At 39.9% G+C, this 25,095-nt stretch overlaps 1 protein-coding gene across 3 annotated transcripts in view; it reads right to left on the reverse strand.

Annotated features, from left to right (window-relative positions):
• Positions 1-17,926: 17,926 nt before the first annotated feature.
• Positions 17,927-25,095, reverse strand: part of MRPS6 (mitochondrial ribosomal protein S6) — a 41,469-nt gene continuing 34,300 nt past the window's right edge. For all 3 annotated transcript variants that reach the window (XM_020796280.3, XM_020796281.3, XM_078388900.1), the window contains exon 3: positions 17,927-18,119. In XM_020796280.3, coding sequence (XP_020651939.3) covers positions 17,930-18,119 — 190 coding nt within the window. In that variant the 3' untranslated portion in view covers positions 17,927-17,929. The remainder of the gene's footprint in view (positions 18,120-25,095) is intronic.

The raw sequence follows: 25,095 nt of genomic DNA on the forward strand, positions 1-25,095 counted from the left end.
TAAATCAGACTCTGCAGCGAGTTGCAAGTCCCCCTTCCTACAAAATAGCTAGCCTAAATCATGCTTTTGCTAAGTGATTGGCTTTCAGTTTTTAAAAAATTGAATGTGTCAAGTTCTCATGCAGATAACTAGAAACAGATAGTATGGTCCACAGGCTAGAGAGCCGGATTTGGACCTGTGCCCACAACCCCACAGCATCACTACCACCATCATCAGCCCCAGCCTGTCTTGGAGCCTCTGAATGAAAAACTTCCTCGATTATTTTGGATCATGGGGGTTAAAAGTAGCAGCCACAAGCAGATGGTAAGAAAAGGACAACACCAAACAACCTGCTTTATATTGGATGTATCTCTTTTCATTTTAGTCTGTATTTGCATTCATTGTTTTATTCTTTTTGTAAATCACCCTAGGAGTTATGATTGAAAGACAACAATATGAATAAATTCAGTAAGTAAATCCATCCATCAAGCCCCACCAGCATGATTCATGTGGGAACTTTTCATATGCTGGCATTTTGTTTAGATCCAGGAAGTAAAGAGGAGGCACCTTCTCTTTTGCACAGTTTTGAATTCTGGTGAATTTTCTCTAGCTGCAAAGCATAAGTGCAGGGATTCAGAGAGCAAAAATAGCTTCAAGTTCTTCAGAGCAGACCACATTTTTTTCTCATTAACCAGCACTTACAATCTCAATAATTTACTCTGAGACATTAGTTGGAGCAAAAATAAAAAAAACATTTTAATTACTTACAATGAATAGATAACAGCAAACTGAAAAATATGGCTGGCTGGCTTTCAGCAACAGACCTCAACAAACTAATTGCTTCCAAGAGGCTCAGGAGAAAGAGGGAAAAATCCAAACTCTGAAGCCAAGAGATTGGGCTCTCTTTGGATTCTGAGACAGGGAAGGAATAATTGGTTACAGCTGAATAGACTGACAGTCACCCCAGTTCGGGAAGATCCCTCCCAGCCACACCCAATAGAGGCAACATGCGAGGTTGCAAAACTCCAACAATCTCTGCCTCAACTTTTAGCACACTGCACCTTGATTAGTAGTTAGGCAGATCAGACACATTAGCAAATCAATAATCTTGCCTAGCACTTTCCAGAATGAGATTCAAAGCCACACTTGTACATCATGCTCTTCCTTTTGGTTAGGAAACTTCATGCTACTCTTTGTCAGGAATGATTTCAGACAGCAGAGTTAATTGGGCTCCTTGTACCACATAACTGTAATCCTCAGTGATCGTCCTCACCCTTAAGCATGAAAGGGAAGGCAATGATCTTTCTGCCATGGAGAAGAAAACGAACACTTAAAAAAAAACTCTGCTATCTCTTAAAGATCATGCAAAACCAAACCGGAGGAGGGGGATTAAAAAAAATAAAGATCAAACGGTGTGTCACCTTAAAGACTACCTGCTATATTTTAATGTGAACTTTCATGAGCAAGTCCACTTCCCCAGACATAAGAGGAGGCACAGCAAAAGTATATAACCTCCAGATTAAATTTCCTTCCATTTTCTGTCATTATCTGTCAGGTAGAAATATTATGTACTTTACTACTTTACGTTAGGTTAACCTTTGAAAAATGTCTCAGTGCAAAATTGAGTGAAGAACATACAGTAGTGGAATTATAGAAATAAATATTTGAAAACTATAAAAGCAATTGAAAACTATTCATAGAGTGTATTTCTGTATCTTGAAGCAGTTTTTTCCAATATGATGTGCTCTAGAATGCCTTGCAACGCAACTCCAATTAACCCCAATCTCCATGGGGTTGACCAGTGATGGGAGTGTAGTCCAAGACGAGCTGGAGGGTATCAGGGTGATGAAGGACAGTATTAAATCTCCATTTTTCACCAACAAACAGCTATAGACCAATCTATAATATTACTCAAAATGCCAATTTGGCTTTGCTGATTAGCTTTGTATCATAAATCTAATCTAATTTCAGATAGAGAGTTGTGCAAGAGAACTTAAATTACTTCTATTATTTGTCAATGAGAGAAAAAAAATGAAACTAAACAGAATCTAAGCACAATCACATCTGCAGTGTGTGGTTTCCTGTAAATTTGAGGCTGGGGGAGATTTTAAACACAGTGGCAGATCTGGATAGAAAGTACTACAAGACACAGTGCATCATTAAACTCTGGAACTCACTGCCACAAGGTATTGTGGTGGCTGCAAACTGAAGGCAAACTAGATAAATAAATAAATAAATAATAAATAAATATGCCAGGTAAGGACATCAACAGTGACAAGGCAGGATGGTTATTTATCACCTCCAGTAGCAGAGGCAGGATACAGATGTCTTCCTTGAGAACAGGAGAAAGTGCATGCAACTGCAAATACACTCAAGTCCTGCTAACTCCCTCCCTCGTCTAGGCAACCATCTGGCTGCTGTGTGAACAGCCTTTGGTCTTTTTCTGCGGAAAAACACATAACGCTTCTTGCATCCACTCTTTACTTGTCCCCATCTATTTTTTCACCTTGAGGGAATTACTTCTGTTCCTGAGGAATGTGGATGGATACCATTTAACAAACAGAGAGAACAAGAAACAAAATGGATTGAGAAAAGCAATTGGGATACATGGTAGCTCCCCCTTCTGCCACATTGCCAAAAACTCTAAAAGCTTCTCTATCTGTCCTGTTTCATAAGGAGCAAGTGGAAACAAGCCTCGCCCATAGTTCTCACCCATAGGTGCACTGCTCTCATGACTATGTTTGCTTATAGCTCTTTTGTGCAAGACAGTAATAAAATAGATGAAATATGTGCATTGTCCAATTATGAAATCTTCTCATTATGTCATTTTGATAAATACATTCCTGAATGTGTAATAGTTGCTAAATACCTGGAGAGATATGGAGAGGTTCCATTTAATCCTATACTTTCAACATTAAAAGGGGCAATTAAATCCTCCAGGCTAAAGTACAAGGAATAACATTTCATGGATGATTAAAAACTCTGGAATTCTTCAGAAACAGCACATGTATTTGTCAAAAGTCTGTTAACTGTGTTTTAAGTTTCAGCTAGCTACACAGTTAACAGACTTTTGACAATTACATGTGCTGTTTCTGAAGAATTGGCAATTCTGAAAAATTTTGGCAATGTGGCAGAAGGGGGAGCTACCATTACCTGTAGGAGTTGTTGCAGAGTTTTGCATTTCTGGTAAAATTCCTTTGCTACCCAGTAGAAGTACAAAAATTCACACAGCAGAATAGCTACAAGTTTCCCAGAGAGCCCACCCCTCTCTCATTAACTAGTGCTTGAAGTCTCAGTGAATCACTATAAAACATTTGTAGGAGAAAGAATAAAAACATTTAATAACTTACAATTGTGTACAGATCAACAGCAAAGAACAAACTGTTTCCAACAGACTAAAGAGAGGGAAAGAGAACATTCAGCAGAGAGGTGGAACTCTCTTTGAATTCAGAGATGGAAAGGAATGATTGGTTAGTGTGGAATAAACTGACAGTCACCCCAGCCAAGAAAAGACCCCCATCCATCCACCCATTCAAAACACAAGCTGCGTGTGACATTGTAAAAACTACAACAGGAGTGCCTAAACTTTCCTTGAAATTTTTCAGATATAGCCTTGGGAGATTATGAAGTTGCATAGAGAAGGAGTTAGGAGGAAAGATGACTTAACATTTTTCTCCCAGCAAGCTAGTTTTCCCAAAATGGCTACCAAGCTAGTTTTGCCATACAAGAGGGTAAACAAGTGAAGTGGGAGGTGTGGAAGAAGCAATGAAAGAAAATTTAAGGCACTTCCAACTGATCCTCGTAATGAGCCTCGTGGCGCAGTGGTTAAACTGCTGTACTGCAACTAAAACTGTGCTCACAACCTGGGGTTCAATCCCAGGTACCCGGCTCAAGGTTGACTCAGCCTTCTATCCTCCCGAGGTCGGTAAAATGAGTACCCAGCTCACTGGGGGGGGGCAATGTGTAACCTGCATAATTAACTTGTAAACCGCCCAGAAAGTGCCTGAAGCATTATGGGGCGGTATATAAGAAGCACACTTTGCTTTTTTTGCTTTGATCCTCAAAACCACTGTTCCTCTGGTTAATTTTTTGTTGTTGTTTAGTTGTTAAGTCTTGTCCAACTCTTAGTGACCCCATGGACCAGAGCACACCAGGCAAGATCTGTGGTCCCCTGGATCGGAACTAGACATACTTTTTGTGTCTATAGATGAGCATTGAAACCACCTTGACTTTTGAAGCAAAGAATCAGAAAGACAAAAGGGGGGACCAGAAAGAAGATGCAGCACCCATCAGGTTTCCTTTTGTGATCACCTCACAAAATTGTATTGAGTGGAGATTCTCTGTCGTCTTAGGGGGAAGTTAGAGCAGTCTGGTTTGCAATTAAAATGCACTTATCATTCAGGTGACTATTTTATCTCTCACTTGAGCAATCCTTCTGTGCACACTGATTTTACACCATTTCTGGTGTAAAAAAATTTATAAATATTTTTTAAAATAACAGCATAAATATTTAGAAGTTCACTCATTTAAGCTGTGAAATTACTGTTTTTTGCTTTGTGACTGGGTATGGTCTTACAGAGCTTTGGTGCCTATTATACCCATCTTGTCACTATACCGTTGTTTGATAATTAAGAGGGGAAAAAACTCCAAAGACGCTAGGTGTCATTAATTCACTTCAGATGTGTGGTGAATATATAAGTTAGTGACTTGCAAAATGTCCTATCATTAACAGTTCTGCTCAGATCTTGTAAACCAACAACATCACATATTAGGTTGTTCTCTCCTCCTACTGCCCCCCCAGCAATATTGTTTTTTTTCCATTAAGTTCTGCTCAGATCTTGCCGCCCTTTTACAGCTGTGTTACCCACTTCCAGAAATAATTATATAATTAATTATTTAGATAATTAATATTTAAGGTGATTTGTTTGCTTCCTGAATCTGCATCCAGGTGCCCACTGTGAATGGCCAACTTCAGTGCTCTGGACCTCCTTCTTTGTGCTTCTTCATTTTAAAATCAGATTTTGACTGAACGAGCCCATCAAATGAAGGACACCTCCATAAAAGTAGATTGCTCTCTGGCAGTACCTCAAATGGAAAGTTGCCCTCCCTGAATATATGGCCACCACAGACAACTCTGTTGCTATATTCTTCTATTGTGTCCAGTGCAATATTCCATATGTAAATTATTGCACCGGAGTCCAACCTACTATCTGAAGTAATTTTCACTAAGGTACGTATAAGTGAGGACTGTTGCCACCACAACAGCTCTCTCATTCTCTAAAGCAGCACAGAAGAACATGTGGCCTTCCAGAGGTTGTTGGACTGAAGGTCCCATGACTTCTCCACATTGGTGGCTTTGGTTGAAATGTTAGGAGTTGCACTTCAAGAACATATGGGGGATGCACCATTGCTCTGAGCCATTACAGTATCAAATCTGTTCAAATAGTCACTGTGTCAGTATAAGGTTGAAGTGTAATCTGTGCTGTACCAACTCTCAGTACCACAAGTGATTACACTAGAGTAGTATTACATTAGTCAGCATCACTGTCCAGGACTGGAATTATATAAACAAAAATAAGCACGCCTGCTATGGAGCTGCAAAACTTGTTTTTAGTGTTTAATTCATGCAAACTGTTGTGTAATAAAATTTACTTTTATACCACTTTCGTTTTTCACAACAGTAAATTAATTCAGTATACTGTCAGCTCTTGCAGTTATAAAGAAAGAAGGCAAAGCTCATAATACCCCAACTGAGAAATGTTTGGAAAAAACACAGTAAGCCCCAAAGTCTGGACATGTTGTCTTTTTCAGGGGCAGAAAATGTTTTGCTCCTCTTGTTTTTAAACAAAGTAAAAGTGAACTGTTTTAAGCATGTGGTTTGAAACAGTCCGCTCAAGAAAAAGTCCCACAGCAAATCTATTTAAAGCATTTAAGATAAAACTGGAATTTATAGCTGTGAGATCCAGACTAGAATGGGGGTTGGGGACAAGAACAGACAGATTCGTGAAGGAGGAATTTGATAGATGGGATGCTCTTATTTAGAAAAGAAAGATGACAAAACATCCGAACATCTGCAAGTAAGGCCCTCTTCCCATTCATCTCTTAAGGCTGACAAGACTTCAAGACCATGCTCCCACTCAGACTCTCTGACTTACATACTGATCATAAATCCAGAAAACATTCCCCACAGATACTGTATGTCTCTGTGCAATGTTTTTAGGATCAGTGTGCTGTTGTTACCATTTAGAGGCCTCAGTGCTCTCTGTTTCTTCTTCTAGAAGTTTTGCCTTCCTTTAGTCCCCACTTCTTTTGAGGCCATCGGCAAACAAACTCCAGACGCATTATTAATAGTGAGAGCACTTGCTTTTCTCTCATTTGTCCATATTTGCTTTTTTCATGCCCGTACAGCTTACTGCTAATACTCTTTGTCTCTCAAAGTCCACAACCGGTCATGTAACTTTTACCTTCAGCCCATTTCTCTTTCATCTTTTCCACACCATTCATCACCTTCAGAGACCTAGTCATTTCATCACTCTTTCCTTTGCTGTCCACTCCTTCTGTTCTCTTTGTTCTTTGTCTTAATCACACCTTTTTGCTACTTCGACATTTTTCTCTGCCCTGAAGAATTTCTTATGAAAATGGTATTTTCCTTTAGAAATGTGGAGCTTATCTCTCCTCTCTGCTAATTACAGATATGTTCAAGGGATTCAAGCTTCAGGTGGCACTCCGATACAGCAGGCAAAAATTTTGTCCCAAAGAGTTGTGACAGTAGAAGGCATGATTGAACACAGCAACACTATCACATCTTCGTATTTTCAGTCGCACAATAGAAGAAATTGAATGCAACAACAAATGTTGGCTTGAGAACTACACCAGCTCAAGATAGTTTGCAATCTGAAGGGAAAAAGAAGGGCACTCCCCCATTAACTGTACAAAGGCCAGATGACATACAGTGGAATCTTCCATCAACAGTGGCATTGGAGAGCACCCACCTTCACACCTGGAAGCAGCAGGCTTGTCTGGAGGCACCGGATAAGCCTGGTGGTGTACAGTTTCTCTTCTCCCATTCCTTACTGCCATCTTGGATATCTGTTGTCTGAGGAGACTGAGTCACTCCAGCCAATAACAGAGCTTGCCTTAGTCATGCCAACATCACCAAGAAAGAGAAATCTGTCATTTTAAAATACGCAGTTCTTTATTTTGAAAGTTTGGGCTAAATCCAATTGTTCTACCATTAATCCTTCTCCTAAAAAGAGTACACAGAATTAATTAGACCTTGATTCATGTAAGTTCCAATAGACTCAATACTTATATGTTGGGCTATGCAATGTGAGAACAACGCTTACACAAGTGTTGACTTATCAATGCCATGGTCTTTTGGGGGATAAAGGAGAAATAGAAATATTTTAAATAAATAAATAAATATTAAATACTCTGGTTGGGATTAATTAATTTATTAGTTTAAATAAATAAATAAATTTGATTTTGTACATAAAGCTAGCAGTCATGGCCCTTAATCATCTCAAATTTTATACTATAATAAATGAAATACCTAAAGGTCACATAGGCAGGAGTGGGCAGCTGTGGCCTTTCAGATTTTTTTTGTTTTTTGTTACTGCCTACAATTATCATCAGCTCTAATCAGTACAATCAAAGGAAGGGGATTATGGAAGTTGCAATCCAAAAGTATCTAGAGGGCCACAGTTGCCGTTCCCTAACCTAAAGATCTGGTTGATTCTAGGTTTACATCTTCCCTTATGCTAACCAGATTACATTTGTGATCATATGCAGCTCTCACAGAGGTATCACAGATGTTCTTTTAAGAAACTTATAATTTCAAAAATTCAACTTAGTGTCTACCGTTTGCTCTTTTGTCAAAGAGTTGACATTTCTTAAATAAAAATAATAAATAATCACAGACAATTAAGAAGAGATGCAAGACTAACCAACGGCGTAGAGTGTGAGCAAGTTCATAGTTATGTCTGTGAAGATTCTCAGTCATCCAGGGGAGGTTATCTGGAAGTTGAGTTATGGCAACTGGACTTCTTTTTTATTAGGTTGAAATGTTTCGCTACTCATCCAAGTAGCTTTTTCAGTCTAGGGAGAGTTGCTAGGAGATCCCTGATATATCCTCCATGTTGGTTTCACTCCCCCCCCTCTGAATAGGCTTGTTAGATGGACAAAGGGGATAGATAAATCGGAGACAGATTGTATCTAAGGCCTCCACCCCTGCTGAGTGAGGGATTTTTCTATATGCAAATGTATGGCCTCCCTGAACCCTCTCTCAAACCGCCTGTCTTCTCTCCAAAATGAGTACATCTTGGTCATCAAATGAGTGTCCTTTGTCCTTCAAATGAAGGAATACTGCTGATTGTGGTCCTCAGCATTATAGCTCAATTGTTTAGAGCACCTGACTGCAGAGGCCATCTGTCTCCTATTTATCATGTCCTTACATCCCCAGAAAGATCAGGATCATACACACCAGAAAAACCACTTTTAATGATCTATAACAATGGGTGGAGAAGAACTGCAGAAGTGGGGTTTTCACTGTCACACACACCACTTTGTCCATCTAACGAGCCTATTCAGACCAGGAGAAAGTGAAACCAACATGGAGGATATATCAGGAGTCTCCTACCAACTCTCCTCAGACTGAAGAAGCCACCTGGATGAGTGGCAAAGCATTTCAACCTAATATGAAATAAGTCCAGTTGCCATGACTCAACTTCCAGATTCATAGTTATAGTGTGCCTGTACAGTGGTGCCTCGCTTAGCGAGTGCACCGTATAGTGATGTTTCTGTATAGCGATCCCTTTTTTGGGATCGCTATACGGAAACATACCCGATCTTCGCAATGGGGAAAACCCGCATTGCGAAGATCGGGTATTGCGGCGGCCATTTTGGAGCCGCCGAACAGTTGTTCGGCGGCTCCAAAATGGCCGCCGGAAGCCCGGAAATGGCTGCCGGCAGCCGTTTTCACACCCTGCCCTCACTTAGCGAGGGCGTGAAAATGGCTGCCGGCAAGGGGAATCCTCGCTGAATGGGTAAGTAAGCAAGGTATTGGAACGCATTAAACTAAGTTTAATGCGTTTCAATACGTTTTCCCTACCCGTTTAGCTACGATTCCGCATAGCGAGGGTTAATCCGGAACGGATTAACCTCGCTATGCGGGGCACCACTGTATATTGTTCTCTTAATATGGGAAGGGGGAAACAGCTTACAGCTATGAAAGTATCTTTTTAATGAATTCAAAATGATTTTGACAATGAAGAAAACAGACTTGACAATACCATATTTCTGTGGTATTTAATGAGTGAATGGCATGAAGGCTTGTGCAGAGGCTGCCTTGGAAAAATGCAAAACAGAGTACTTGGTGTCAGTAAGTGGGGGGTGGGAACTTCACAGAAGAAAGTAACTTTGACGCTGATCACTATCTGCTACTTCAACATACTTTTTAAAAAATAAATAAACATTAGGCCGTTTCTTTGGCATACACAATAGCTTTACTGGGATGAAGCACTGCATTCTGAAGTCCATCAGAAACACACTTGCACATGTGTTGTTCTGCTTCATTTTGTGTTGTTTTACTCCATACTTTGAGGAGGCACAGTGGGGAATGGAAATCCTGGCCTCTGCAGTCAGATGTGCTAACAATTGAGCTATACCAGCTACTACTTCTACCTACCAGAGATGTAGTACAAAGAGGACAGCGTAAATTACAGTATATAAACTGAGGAGGGAATTGTGTTATTTACTTTGTTCATTTTACATCTGTGCAGCCCTACACTGTACAGATGTAATGTAAAGTGAACAAAATGACTGGAATCCTTTGTTATTCATGTGGAAGACAAATGGTATAACATTCAATTGCTTCCAGTTGGAAATGAATGAGTCACCGCTCAGATTCTTCCGGGGCACATGAACCTGCTGCCTTGAGACACACTTGAAAACCCCAGTGGTGAGTACTTAATTACTAGCTAGAAGTGAGTTGTTTGCCCTCCACATGCATATGAAAGAAAAGATTTTTTTTGCCAGGGAAGAGAAAAATGAAGAAGAAATAAGTACATGATCCTTTCTGTTGTAGATACTGCTCCATGAGAAAAAAAAATGCAAAGTAGTTACCCCATATTGTAAACCACCCAGAGTGGTCCTCGCTGCCAGGTGGGTGGTAAATAAATACATAAATAAATATTATTTTAATCATCATCATCTGAACATAAGTAACATGTAGTCTGGGTTTAAGAGCTGGGAAAAGGGAATTGGAGAAGAGTTTGAAGTAAAAATATTTCCGTGCTGAAGGACCTTCTGTGGCAAGACTCAGGCAAATAAGCCATACTAGAATTGAATGTATTTGTGAAGGTGAATTATTTGATAGAAACCGATGGATAAAACTGGAGTTCTAAAACATCTTGCTCTCTAAAATAGAAAGTCAAAGTAACTTCGTTACAAGTCTAGGTATAAAGATTTCAGTTCTCTTACTGCCATTATTTACATAGCTAAAATATCATTGATATTTATTTTATTTCCAAATTTATTTTATTTCTAAATTTTATTTTATGATCAGCTCTGTGAATTTTCTGACTTGAAAAGCAAGATATAAATCTGAAATAAATTCAAGAAAGCTATTTTTATCATGTTTTTTTCTACAGGAATTTCATTCTTGCACATCTGCTTTTTGTCTGCTGCACAATTTAATCTTGAATGTTTCACCCTGGATTTGGTGCCACTGAAATTGCGAAATTCAACAAAATAATTATTTTTGTTGAATTCCATGATTAGTTCATCTTCCAAGGTCATGCTTATCATATTCACACATAAGAGTTAAAGTATACATTTAATGATGTCATGTGAGGAAAAAGTCCTTTGAAGCACCTACCAAAGTGCCAGAACTAAGCCCTTCAAATTAAAATCTTTGGGACTGAGCCCGTAATTCTTCAGTCCTGCTGTGCACATCCATCCTCTTCCCTACAAACAAAGTGAGCCCATCTGCTCTAACCTTTGCTCTCAAGTGTCTAGCGAACTAAGCTTTTCCCATCCTGAATTTAAGCAACTTTGGCAGTGAGCCTGCCTTCTTAATTAGAGCTAAGACAGGTCCAGCAAAGATCAAAAACAGTAGGCACGACTGATTTTTTTCCACCCACCCACAATTTATATATTCACTGGTGCAACTTTTCCTTGATTAAGGGATAACACAAAGGTTGTCTACCTCTTGGACATCTGCAATGCTGAGGATGGTTTCGACCATGTGTGCTTAATGAACTCAAACAAAGATGGAAATAAAGATTGAATAAAGCTCATGCTGGGAGGTTTGCTCCTCATTAATGTCCTCAAACACATTATCAGACTGAACTTGTGAAGGTTGTTGAAAAAGCTCCATGGCTTTGGCTATTCTGAGAATCAACTGCAAGTAAGAGAAAAAATCTTCGGAAGAAGAAGGTGGATCATTAGTGATGGTATCATCCCCTGGAGTAGGCAGGTTAGGCAATGGTTCTAAATCTATGTCTGATTGGGAAGAATGAGGCAATGTGGAGTGTGAAGACGAGGCCGAAATAGGTGGATAAGATTGGTTAGTGTGATGTGGCTTGATTGTGGCTATTTCAGTCTGTATCGTGGAGGTGTGATCCCTGAACATCATCCTGACATGCCCTTTATGTGGGGCTTTGATACCAGTGTCTGATACTCTCGGGACTGTATTGGTTTCCGCGGCTTGTGATGATTGCCGAGATTTCCGATGCTGGGCTGGTACCGTGGTGGTCTTTGGTACTGTCTGTGTCAGCTGAGGACGCTCTGTCCTTTGTTTCTTTGACTTCTGTTTCAGTACCGAAGCTGATGAGACCGAACGCTCATCTGTTGATGAGTGGTATCGGGTCGTATCATGATATCGTGATCGGTATCTCGGTGATACGGATAACTCAGTGTAATCAGAGTCTCTATGGTACCGGTAATGATGCCTCCGTCCCAGGTAAACTTCGAGCTTGGCAGAATAACTCCGATGTGCTCAGTAAAGAGAGCTTGCATAGGTGGGGTCACAATGGTACGGAGGCTTGTAAAGCCTGACCCTCTTTGTTAGCCTATGTATTCTGTATGGCTCTCTAGACATGAAAGACCCAGATGGGGTATCAGGTCTCACGTTATTGGCAGCATGGGATCGTCTCTGTGACATATTATGGTGTTTTCTCCACCTTTTGGTGGGAGGAGAAACGTGGGGTGCCTGATCAGAGTGGTCAGATCCAGACGGTGACACTGCTCTCACAGTCGATAGTGGACTGGAGTGTCATGATCGAGAAAGCACTGCAACCTCCACTGTATTGATCGGGGATTGTGAAGAAACAGCCAGACTGGGTGACTCTAATTAGCCAGATGGTTGTATCATAACATAGTCCAAGGACATGATAGTCACCATAGTTGGTTTTTGTAGAAATGACTCTTGAGGAAGGGTCTGGTCTACTTTTTTCCGCTTTTTTGACTCGGAGGCTTTTGAAACCGAGGGTGCTCTCGGTGATGTTTTCAATTTTGATTTTCTAGTAGTTTTAGATTTAGCATCAGAAGAAAATGTTGAAGAAATTATTAACTGGATGGTAGATTCTCCTCTATGAGGCGGGGCCATAGTCTGAGGCTTAAGGGATTTTTCCCAGAGAAAGGATTTTAGTCTCTGTTGCCTCAGTTTCAAAGCTTGCTTTGTAAAGGTTTTACAAAACTGACAAGATGTGGTTTTCCCTAAGCAGAACAGGCAGATATTATGGCCATCAGTAAGGGGAATTTTATTCACAAATGTGCACTTCTTGAAGTTGGGCAGGGTTGCCATAAATGGCAGGAAGCGGGGGGAAGGGGGGGATGGAGTCCAAATTACAGTATTTACTTATCTAGTGGAGATTTTAAGAGTACTGAAGATTGAAATTGGTCCTAATATTCCTTTTTAGAGAAAAAAGAAGATGAACGCAGCAGCTCAATGAGAGAGAGAGATCTCATGCGGCGCCGGCAAAAAGGAACTGAGGTACATGAGAGAGCGGGCGGACCTCGTGGGCTGGGGGTGCGGTCCTTCACAAACGTAGCAAAGAAGCTTTAGAACATTCCAGAGACCTCTGCACAAGCACAGATTAAACTTATTAGTGTGCACTGCAGTACAGCAATGGAAGCAATTACGAGAGGTGGTGACTGTTCCAATACTGGAGGCATTCAAGAGAAATTTAAACAACCATCTGGCAGCTATCCTTTGATTTGTATTCCTGAATCAAGTAGGAGGTTGGACTCAGTGGCCTTATAGGCCCCTTCCAACTTCATTATGCTGTGCTTCTATTCTATGCTTCTATGATTAAAACCCTGAATATCTAAAGAAAAAGAAACCTAGATGACAAATCAAAACAATAGCCACTTAACAGAATTAAGAAGATGTCAGATGGGGAATATGTGTCTGAAGACCTCTTCAAACAATATAATTTTCACCTGTTTTCTGAAGTCCAGAAGGGAAGGATCCTGGCATAAATTTGCAGAAAGCACATTCCATAGCATTGTTTTTTTGACCTCTCTGGGAGTGGCTATATGGAAACGCGAAACCTGACTGGCTCAGATTGGCATGGGTAGAAAATCTTAGGGTCTCTCAGATAACAAGGTCCTGAATCATTAAGGGCTTTATAGATACCAGCACTTTGAATTTGGCACGGGCGCATACAAGGAGCCAATACTGATGTGCCAGAATCAGGGAGATGTGATCATATCTTCAAACTCCCAATACAAATCTGCCTGCTACATTTTGCACCTGTTGAAACTTCCATATCACCTTCAAAGGCAGGCAGACATAGAGAGCATTGCAGTAGTCGCTCCTAGAGATTACCAATGCATCAACCAATGTTGTTAGGGATTTGTCCAGGTAGGGCCACAGGTGCACAAGCTCCTGAAAACAGGAAAAAAGCAGACATTTCATGGGGCCATAGAAGCAGGTCCTCAACAGTTGGGTGTGTTCTACCTTCAAATTCTAAAGGTTGCTCATGTGAGTTATAAGCAGAAATGCTAGGGACTGAATCTGGAGTGTTCTTTTATTGCCATGAGGTCATGAGTTTTGTGAATATGCTTTGTCCAGAAGGGGCCACACCCAAAACATCAGCTCAAGCTGCTGAAATCTGTTTTCACTTTTTTAAAATTGTGACGTATTGCAAGTTATAATCTTGTGTAAACTGTCCAGTGTAGTACTTGCACGAATGTGGTTGTATAGAGACCAAGCGAGTTAAAAAGACTTATCTGAGAATAATCAATTATGATGCAAGACAGAAATGATCAGAATAATTAGAATAAACTAAATATAATTAAGCTTTCGATACCCAATAGCCACTGATTCTTGAAAATCGGATGTTGGTAATGTGCAGAACCCCTCTGAAATTGCTCTCCAAATGTCCTGAAATGTATTTAGCTCACCTTTATTCCACTATCATTATGAAGTGAATTTCTATAAAATTCTTCTGCACATTCCTGAGGAAACTGGGATAGTTAATTGGAATAGTTGAAGGATGATTTAACCTTTTATGTTTAGACTGTTAGTAGTTAAAATATTTTCATTTCTGAGACATCATAATTGCACATAGTTCCAAGGAGGGATAAATATAGTTGTAAATGTTCTAAAGGAAAACCAATGAGCTGGAAGAAATCCACAGCTTGCCACCACATGATCTGGAAAATCAATATTTAGTATTCAGGACCACAGAATACTATGTATGACTGTGTTAGGAAGACCCTGAAGCCCTACCTTATCCAACAGACTTTAAACTGTCTTTATTATCCCAGGCCAGTGCTGGTATCAAAGGAAACTTTCTCTTATGCTAGATTTGTCACTGCCTTTTAAAAAAAGTCACGATGGGCACTCAGCCAAGTGGAAGAGCAACTGCCATTGCTGCCATCATCTTCATCCACAAAAAGTAATTTAAGTATTTTTATGGAGCCTGTCAATTTTACATAACACAGCTTAAAACGCAAATCCAATTGCACACACAGGATAGAAGCAGGATCTTTGTTGGACTTGGCTGAAAAACAGAAAACCCAGTGAATAAATGACAGGCAAGCAAAACCCTTCAACTGTTCTGTCCGAATGCTGTCTTTCCAAGCTCAGAACCCTCCATGTAGCTTTCCCTTACAGAGGAGTTGCTCTAGACCATTCATTTTATTTGGATTCTCTTTTCTGCACTCTTCTCATTGTCATTGCTATGTGCTATCAAGTCATTTCCAGCTTATTGTGACCCAAAATGTTAGTGGTACAAGGAATAGTTTGCTGCACCCCAGTGAATTTCCATATGGGAGTATAGATCTGAACCCAGATCTCCTGAATACAAAGGTCTATACACATCACACTGGTCTTTGCCTTTCCAAAAGGAGAGATAATTTATTGGAAATAAAGTAATCCTATGTCTACTGATGCTATGGGGTGCAGAACCCATTACTTTCAACAGAACAGAACTGGGTTTTGAAATTTACCAGTTAGATTCAAGCCATCGCAAAGTTGGCTTTGCTGATGTTTGTTTAGTCCCATTTGTCTCCAAAAACTCATAGACATACTAAATAGCCTCAGTGTCAGTCATGTTAGTTCATGCTAAGAGAACTGTGTTGTTTACTTCTACTTACTGGGGACATTTCTGTGAGCTCTTATTTGAAAGACACTACACTTTGCAAATGCTTTAGTTCTTCTTGCCATCCCTGAGGCTGGAATCATAATTATGGCCAAAGACACTCTTTTGACTTTGGCCATAATTACATCATTGACAGTCATTTCAGCACTTCAAATATCCTTCACTTTGTGATATTTAAAAAGGTAACAGATGCAAGCAAATTGAAGACAAATGACACTGCATGATTTTCCGTCATAAAAATAAAATTACTGTTGAACTACTTATTTTCTAGGTGATCCTAGAAAGATTTGCTGTCTTCTTGCTTAAACTTACTGAAAAGTACTATATGCAGGGATACAGTACTTCGGAATGAAGTCAGTGTACACCTTCATAACAAAGTTTCAGTTCTATTGGGAGCTTTTAAAAAATTAATAATAATAATAACAACAAAAGGTTAAAATAGTTGATTACTTACCTGAAAATTAAATTCATTCACATTTAGAATGAAAAAGGAACATGTGGAGCGATGCAGATGAGGTGACTGAAAGATGTGGATCTGTATCAGCATAAACTGGTGTCAATTAGTGAATAAAACAGTGGACTGTTCATATATAAGTTTGCAATTTAGAGAAATAACTATTTAGGGCCCTGCTTAGCTCTTTGTAACCTTTTTCCCCCAGCAAGTCTCTCTCCCTAGCTGACACTGGAAGAGACACATCAGACAGTAATACCTTTAAGTTTTCTCTGGCTTTTTTTAGCATGATGACCTGCTTTTACCTTAAGGGACACATGGTTGTTTTTTCATACCATCCTTTCTTGCTTCAGTCAACAGGCAATGACTACTGATTTTTGTTAGAATAGAACAAGCAGGTATGAGCATAGGTTTTCAGGCTCAGGCTCTACAGAACACTGTATGTATATGAAAGCAAGGACTTAATATGGAACACAAGCCTTCAGAGTTGGAGAGTCACTCTAATCACCAATCTGCTAAGTGCAGGCTAAATCTCTTTGTGAATGCTGTTTCAAGTGGAACAACTGATACAGCAAGGTAGTGTGCATGACTCATGGGGTGCCTGGAGGAACTGCTCCCCTAGAATCTTTTTCTTTGCCTCCCTCTGCATAAAGTTAAACTTACCTTGATGTTATTCATATTAATACCCTGAGAATAAAATAGTGAAATTAAAGTTTTATTGAATTGTTCATCACAGAATCATAGATTGAATATTCACAGAAGATACTTTGTATTGTAAAACTATCAAGCCTATATACCAATTGCATATGAAAAAGGATGAGACAATAGATAAGTTTTTGTTTAGGACAACATACATTATTGGGGGGCCAGCAAGATTGCTATCTAGCTCTATTCTGAAAAATAAAATAAAAAATTTAGCCCATTAAATGCTTTTAAATATAGCACTTAAACTAGCATTCAGCAGAGTTTACCTGCATTAAAATCAAGAAGCAGAGTGGTAGTGAACAGAATTTACATTGTACTGTAGTTTCTTCCCTTTTACTATGCTTTATAAACCAGACTGTATACTGTAAATGGCTTGATTTGGGAATTTTATTACATTAATTTTAAAAGTTTCCATATTCACATTATATAATATTGATATTGCAGAAAAGTACTATCAATGTATGTTCCAAATCATACACATATTTATTCGGAAGCAATTTCCTTTGCTTCAGGGTGGGATTTACTCACAATTAAAGGCACACAAGATGGAAACCATAGCCTTTGGGGGCAAGGATAACTTCAACAACAGATTGAAGTTGAACACTGTAATACTTCAAAACAGGAGTCGTCAACCCCGTCCGCAGCCTGGTGCTGGTCTGTGGGCTTGCCGGAACTGGGCCACGGGTATGGATCTCCACCCCCACACACACACATGTGCAGCATGTGTGTCACACCTGCATGGGGGCGTGTCATGCTCACAGTGGGCGTCACACGTGCAGGAGTGTGTCACACCTGCAGGAGTGTGTTGCGCCTGCAGGGGTGTGTCGCGCTCACAGCACACCCCCTGCAAGTGCAACACACCACCGTGTCAGCGTGACTCGCCCACCACACAAGTGCGGGGGTGCCCCCGCACGCATGGAGCTCACTCCCCCCCTCACTCCCCCCCAACCAGTCCGTGGCCCCCAAAAAGTTTGGGGACCGCTGCTCTAAAAGGAAAAGACACACCCTGATTATCAAATATACAGAGACAGAGGAACTCCAACTTGCAGCAAAAGCATCAGACTCCACAGTCTGCTGAAACAACATTCCATATTCCATGTCAATACCATCATTAGTTACTATGCATCAATTATACATGCTTACAATTGGTTACAAATCAGTGGTTACAATATCTCTGTGGTTTTTATTTCTTTATTTTTTTCTTCTCGATTAGTCTTTCTGCACGGCTGACTGGATCGATGCCTGCACATTCTTCTTTCTTTATTTCATTATGCTTTACTATAGTAGATCTGATTATATCAATGTCACGTTCTAAGTGTTCCAGCGTGGCTGAAACAACTGTTGGTGGAGATTCAAAGTCTACCAAGAAGTACCTGGAGGAGTGGAAAAGAAAATAATAGTAACAAAGTAAGAATTTGTGAATACTTTGTATATCAATTTAACCTCTTAACCAAACTTAGTTTTATAAGAGATAGCGGTATTAGTCTATACTAGTATGTCAGGCAAAAAGAATTTTTTTAAAAAAGACAACAATATTTTAATGTGTGCTTCTGTGGACAAGTCCACTTCTCCAGACATGACAGTGGGACAGCATGGCAAATATTTATACAGTTATACAAATCAAAGAGACTAATTGTTTTCTGGACAAAAGTAACTGATTATCTGGCATTTCACATTGGGCAACAACCATTAGCACCCCTGTTGATATTCAGCTCCCCCTCCAGGAAACATTGTTCAGTAAACAATGACAACAATTGGTGGCTTAATTAATCCCAGGCTATAGATAACAAAGGGGAACAACATAGTAAAGAATATCATAATCTCCAGTGGGGCTTGTGAGCTAGCACTGGGTAGTTAGTAAGGCAGAAAACTGTCCTGATGCATAATGTGTATTGTGGACAAGAAGCTACTATTAGGAGAGACTATGGAGAGATAGCATGGTTTCCTCTAGGCAAAGATGTCAGACAAGGATGCATTTTATCCTCTTAATTCAATCTGTATGCAGAATACATCATATGGAAAGCCAAACTAGATTCAGATAAAGGAGGAATGAAAACTGCTGGGAGAAACAGCAATAATTTAAGATATGCAGATGACACCATCTTACTTGGCAGAAAGCAGCAATGACTTGAAACAACCTTTTGTGGAAACGGAAAAAGAAAATGCCCAAGAACTGCAGTTGAATATGGAGACCAAAATCATTATTACAGAAGAACAAATAATAATAATCATGTGTCATCAAATCAATTCTGATTTATGGCAACCCTTTTCAGGGTTCCCCGTGTAGAGAATACTCAGAAGTGATCTCCCATTCCCTTCGTCTGAGGGCGGCTTGGGATTGTGTAGCTTGCCCAAGACCACACAGACTGGCTCTACTCACAAGAAACACAGTGAGGAATAAAACTCCCAACCTCTGGCTCCACAGCCAGATACCTAAAGCACTGAGCTGTCCAGCCTGCTAAAGAAAAACTATACAACTTTACTGTTGACAATGAAGAAACTGAAAAATAAGTAAAGATTCTGTATACAGTACTTTGCTTCAATCATCAATCCAGATAGAGACTGCAGCCGAGAAATCAGAAGACTGAGACTCAAAAGGTTAGCAATGGAGGAATTTAAAAAGAGCATCAAGAATAAGGAAACTTGATGATCTTTTGGTCTCCAGTGACTTTTGGTGTCAGTGGAAACAAAAATTATCTATCCACTCTTGTATTCCTAATCACTATGTATGGGGTGTTAAAGTTGGACAGTAAAGAAAGCCACCAGGAAAAAAAACTGATTTACTTGCAATACGATGCTGGAGGAAAGCTTTGTAGATACCCTGGACTACCAGAAAGATGAATAAGTGGGTCCTAGAGCAAATGAGGTCTGAACTATTTCTGGAAGCAAAAATGACGAAACAGAGTGTCCTACTTTGGGCACATAAGGAGACAACAGGATTCTCTGGAAAAGACAATAATACTGGGAAGAGTTGAGGGCAGCAGGAAAAGAGGAAGAACAAATACAAACAGATTGACTTCCTAAGAGCTGAGCAGGAATGTTCAGGACAGGACTTTCTTATTATTTTTTTCCTTTTTTGGATATCTCTTTCATATAGTTGCCATAGACAGAGACAACAATGATACAACAATATTAATTAGTGCTGATGGCACTGTATGGATGCTTCCAAAACAATATGTAATTTTAAGCTGCTGAAAATGTTCTAATTATCTGGGAAAATAATGTGAGTTTTGAATTATTTTCAGAAAATGCTCAGAAGTTCGGAATTATTTTGTTTGAACATGACTCAAAGTGGCCCATACCTTTAAAGCCATTTTAAGAAGGTTTTGTCATTTAAAACATTTTTGATAGGTAGAGCACGAACATTCCTTTTAAAATAATATGATTCCTTTAAAACTTTATACATAAAATATTTCATTATCAGAGAGAATATTGATGTACTGGGTCCTAAAATGCAGTACAATTATAATACTTTTTAAAAGGTGTGGGCCAATACCAAGAGAAGTAAAATTCCAGGTGATTTCCACTCACACAACAAGAATTTCCCCTACCACCCCTGTAGTTCCTCTACAGGGGTGGCACCTCTGGGCCTCTACAAACCAGATTTTGAGGAGACCCAGCCTCCAGGGGAGTAGGGAATACATACATCTTCCTTTTAAAGTGACAGAAACTGTTCTATTTATAGGAAGGGCTAACTAGATGCAATGCTTTATATGTCATCATCTCATTCTGAACCCTAAGTTATTGTCACTAGGGATTTTGCTAGCAATCTTAGCAACTAGCTCCCAGGGAGAATAGTATCTTACAATAGTGGATAATTGGAGGCTGTTGTTTGATTAAAATGCCCTTTCCTGACTTGAGGCTCTTCAATACAGTGGGGTCTTGACTTGAGAACTTAATCCGTATTGGAAGGCGGTTCTCAAGTCAAAAGGTCTGTAGGTCAAGTCTCCATTGACCTACAGTGCATTGAAAACCAATTAATCCCGTAACAGGCCGTTTTTGTTCCATTTTGGGTTTTTTCTGGTCTGTAAGTCAATTCTCAGGCTGCAAGTCAAACCTAAATTTTGCGGCCAGAGAAGTCTGTAACTCAAGCCGTCTGTAAGTCAAGGGTCCACTGTAGTCATAATAACTGAGGACAATGGGAGTTGTAGTCCAACATACTCAACATACATTTCTTTTGCGCTTCACATATAGGGATGTTCCGAAAACATTATACAAATTAAAACAAAATGGAAATAAAGCATTCCCAGCACAGATAGAAACGGATATGCCTTTGTGTCACTTAAGTCCTGATTGGAACTATCCAGATAAATACTGTATTCTATCTGCAATGAGAAAGTTCTCTTAAAGGAATAAAATAAAAGTATACACAAAATACATTTTGTTTGTTTATTTGAAATATTTATAACCTGCCTTTCTTCTCAAGATGCGCTACATATATACAACCGATTTATGTATGAACCATGATCATTGTAGTCTGGCAAGCACAGAATCATTTAATAATGAATTAAGAGGCATATGAAGAATGACACATGTACAACAATGACAACAATGTCATCAAGTCAATTCTGACTGATATAACCCAGGGTTTTCTAGACAGAGAATGTTCAGAAATGGCCTACCATTCCATTCGTACCTTCTGGGGCTATCCTGGGACTGTGCAGTTTGTTCAAAGCCATACAGCTGGCTCTTCTGGGATGCACAACGGGGAATCAAACTCCCAGTCTCTGGGCCTGCAGCCAAATACCTAACACACCAAGCTATCCTGCCAGCATACACATACATGGCGCAGACCTCCTTGATCAGAGTCATTAAAGATTAGATCCTCAAACTGGCATACAGAAAATTATATATCCATATATATGTGTATGGATTCATTGTGTGGTGTAGTGGACAGACTGACAGACTAGGATTCCGGAGAATAGGATTCAAATCCCCATTTGGCCATGGAAACTCACTGGGGGGGGGTGGAACTGGTAAAACACTTCTTAAATATATAATTTACCTTGAAAGCCCTGCTAGAGATGCTGTAAGTCGATTTTGACTTGACAGTACAGAAAACACAAACATATACAGTGGGGTCTTGACTTAAGAACGGCTTGAGTTAAGAACATTTTGACTTAAGAACCACTCTCATAGGAAAATATTGACTTGACTTACATACTTAGATTTGAGTTAAGAACTGAAAAAACCCACGTGGGAGGCAGGGAAAGTGCAAAATTTGAACTTTCAGTTAACTGTTGGCCAGTGAAAAGGGTGCCTGTCTGCTTCCTCACTCCTCCCAGCGTTTAGAGAGTGGATTGGGAGACAGTCTTCAGACTGCCTGGTACTGAACTGCCTGGACTGTATTTTCCCTGCCTTCCCTGAACCTTTCTTGACCTAAGGAAAAAAAAGAAGCAAAATATCCCCCTCTAGTGGTCGAAGGCAGAATAGCAGCTTCCTATTAGTTTCTATGGACGGAAAAGAGCAGATACAGATCAAACGGTTTTCAATGCATTCCTATGGGAAATGCAGATTTGACTTAAGAACTTTTTGACTTGAGAACCGCCTTCCAATACGGATTAAGTTCTCAAGTCAAGACCCCACTGTATATACAAATATATATGTGCACAGATATAGAATTTATAGAGTGCCAGTTTAAAGATCTAGTCTTGGCTGACTCTGGTCAAGGAGGTCCACCCCACTGTCTTTTATGTGGAATTTAGTAATCAAATTTGAATGAGATCTTACTACAAACAGAGTGAGGGAAGAATTGGGCCGGGGGGTGGCGGCGCAACAAGATTTCCCTGGATCTTATAATTCATCTAATCCTACCCAATTAAAGTGATGCAAAACATTCTGTTCATATAATGCCTGCATCCCATATATAATGATCCCCAAGCACTATACACTCGCAGCAGAGCCCTTTTAATGTTTTTATCTCCTGCTCTATTACCTTACCACCTGAGAATAGTAAGCTGCTTTCATGTTGTGCCTTTAAAATGAAAACAGATTTGGACCAAAAAAAAGAGAGGATGGTTTACAACTTCAGGTTTTTTTCTCCTCCTGCTCACTTAGACAGGCAGTGGAAATTTCCACTGCAGTGTGTGCTGATATCAAAATAAAAGGGGAGGGGACAGATGAGCTGTCACTACACTGCCTTTGTTGTGCTTTTTCATGGAAAAAAGCAGCCACTAAGGACAAGATAGTGGGTTAGCTCCACCAGACTGCCCTATTTTCAGCACCAGAACCAGTACATGTGGATCTGATCTGTATCTACAAATAAGACTTTCTGCTTCACAAAGACCTTCCTTTTCCATTTTATAATTACAGCTTAGGTATGCTTCAAACAAAGAAAGAAGAAAAAAACAACTGGCAGCTTAGGAGCTGTGCTGGAACTCTGCCTATCACCAGAAGCCAATAGCAACCACAGTGTGTGCTCCCTGGCAATTCTATGAACATGCAAAGCTGCATTACCTTTGCCTTAATTTAAAACAATGCCCTGTGAATAGATGTGCAAGTATTGCAGCTTTTCACATGGCCAAGTGGTATGGTCTGGAGATGGGTGTGGGGAGAAAGCAAGTTGAAGAAATATCTAGAGATCCAAGGAAACTGAATAAACAATGCTTCTAACAGAAGATATCCGGAGCATGAAATGAACAAATCAGGAAATTTCCACTGTTTCATTGTAGAAGCCATATTTTGGTTACCTGGAAGCATGATCAATAAAAGGACAATTAAAATATAGAATAATATTTTCCCTTTATTATAATATCAGCACTGTGAAGAACTAACTGAAAAATCCATTGAACACATAATTCAGATCAAAGAAATAGGTATTTTAAAAAGGAGGGCTGGACATCTAATTATACCCAAACTGAGATTTATTTTTTCAGTTTTAAACCTACTAACAAATGTACTGGCAAATGGGTTTTTTAAAAAAAATTTAATCAGCACCAGTGAAGCACCTGGGCTAAAGCTTGCTTTGGAATCCTACAGGGAGAACAGTTCTCAGCAGATCTAGTTCAACAAAGTACCCAAGGGAGAACCCGGTTAAGGCAGTGGCCAGAAAAATTTCCATGCTTTTAAAAAGAGTGATCTTCAGCATCTTATTATGCCAGAGTAATTTTTAGATTCTAACACAGAAGCCTTATGAAGTTAAGATGAATACCACAGATTGTGAGGCTGGGAGGAAAAATAGCAAGAACCAAACTAGGAATCCCAGAGGTGTCAGACACTTATAGTAAACACCTATGGGGAAAAATAAAATAAAATGATCTTTTAAAAACACAGTTAGAACTGGTCTGCATGTGAGAGAGCCTTGTGGACTGAATGTATTCTCTACAAAATAAAGTGAAGAGAGGGTTTTCCAGGTCAATACTCCTTGGCCCAGAAGAAGACGTCTAGAATAAAACCAGCAGCAGATTCCAGCGCTGCAACGGAGGGGCTCTAGGTAAAGGTAAAGGTAAAGGTTCCCCTTGACAATTTTTTGTCCAGTCGTGTTCGACTCTAGGGGGCGGTGCTCATCCCTGTTTCCAAGCCATAGAGCCAGCGTTTGTCTGAAGACAATCTTCCATGGTCAAATGACTCAGACACGGAACGCTGTTACCTTCCCACCAAAGTGGTCCCTATTGATCTACTCGCATTTACATGCTTTCGAACCGCTAGGTTGGTGGGAGCTGGGACAAGCGACAGGAACTCACTCCATCGCGTGGATTCGATCATATGACTGCTTGGTCTTTTGACCCTGCAGCACAGACTTCTGCGGTTTAGCCTGCAGCACCACCACGTCCCAAGTGTGGAGGGGCTCTGACACAGGGGAAACCGCTCTTTGTACAGCTCTGCTGGCTAGGCCTGATGAAACGATAACTGGAGGACCACATTTTCCCCATGGTACAGAATTGTGTCCTAAACATGTCTTTAAATGCTTACGCCTATTATTTAGATAACCAGTTACTATTTAAGCCTAATTACTACTAACATAGTAAAGCAGATGTTAACAAAACTGTTAGTGGACAGTCCTATTCGTGTCTACTCACTGATGCCAATCTTGGTTGTGTTTTATGCAGCAAGTGTGGCTTATGTATTTACATGCTTGGCAAAGCACAAGACCACATCTGGAAATACAAGATGTACCCCAAGCAGGGTACTGCAGGATGTGAAAAATGATGAAACAACCACAGCAAAATGTTTGCTTTGGCTCTGATTGCACACCTTCAAATTTTCACTAAAGAGACACATTTTCTTTATGTAACTTTTGAATGGAGTGGGAAAAACCAAAGTCTGAAAAAGATACTTTTAGTTACAACTCCCCAGAAACCCTCCAGCCACCATGGCTAACTGACAACTTCTAACCAAGAATTCTGGGAG

This window comes from Pogona vitticeps, chromosome 3 (assembly GCF_051106095.1).
Source record: "Pogona vitticeps strain Pit_001003342236 chromosome 3, PviZW2.1, whole genome shotgun sequence".
NCBI lineage: Eukaryota > Metazoa > Chordata > Lepidosauria > Squamata > Agamidae > Pogona > Pogona vitticeps.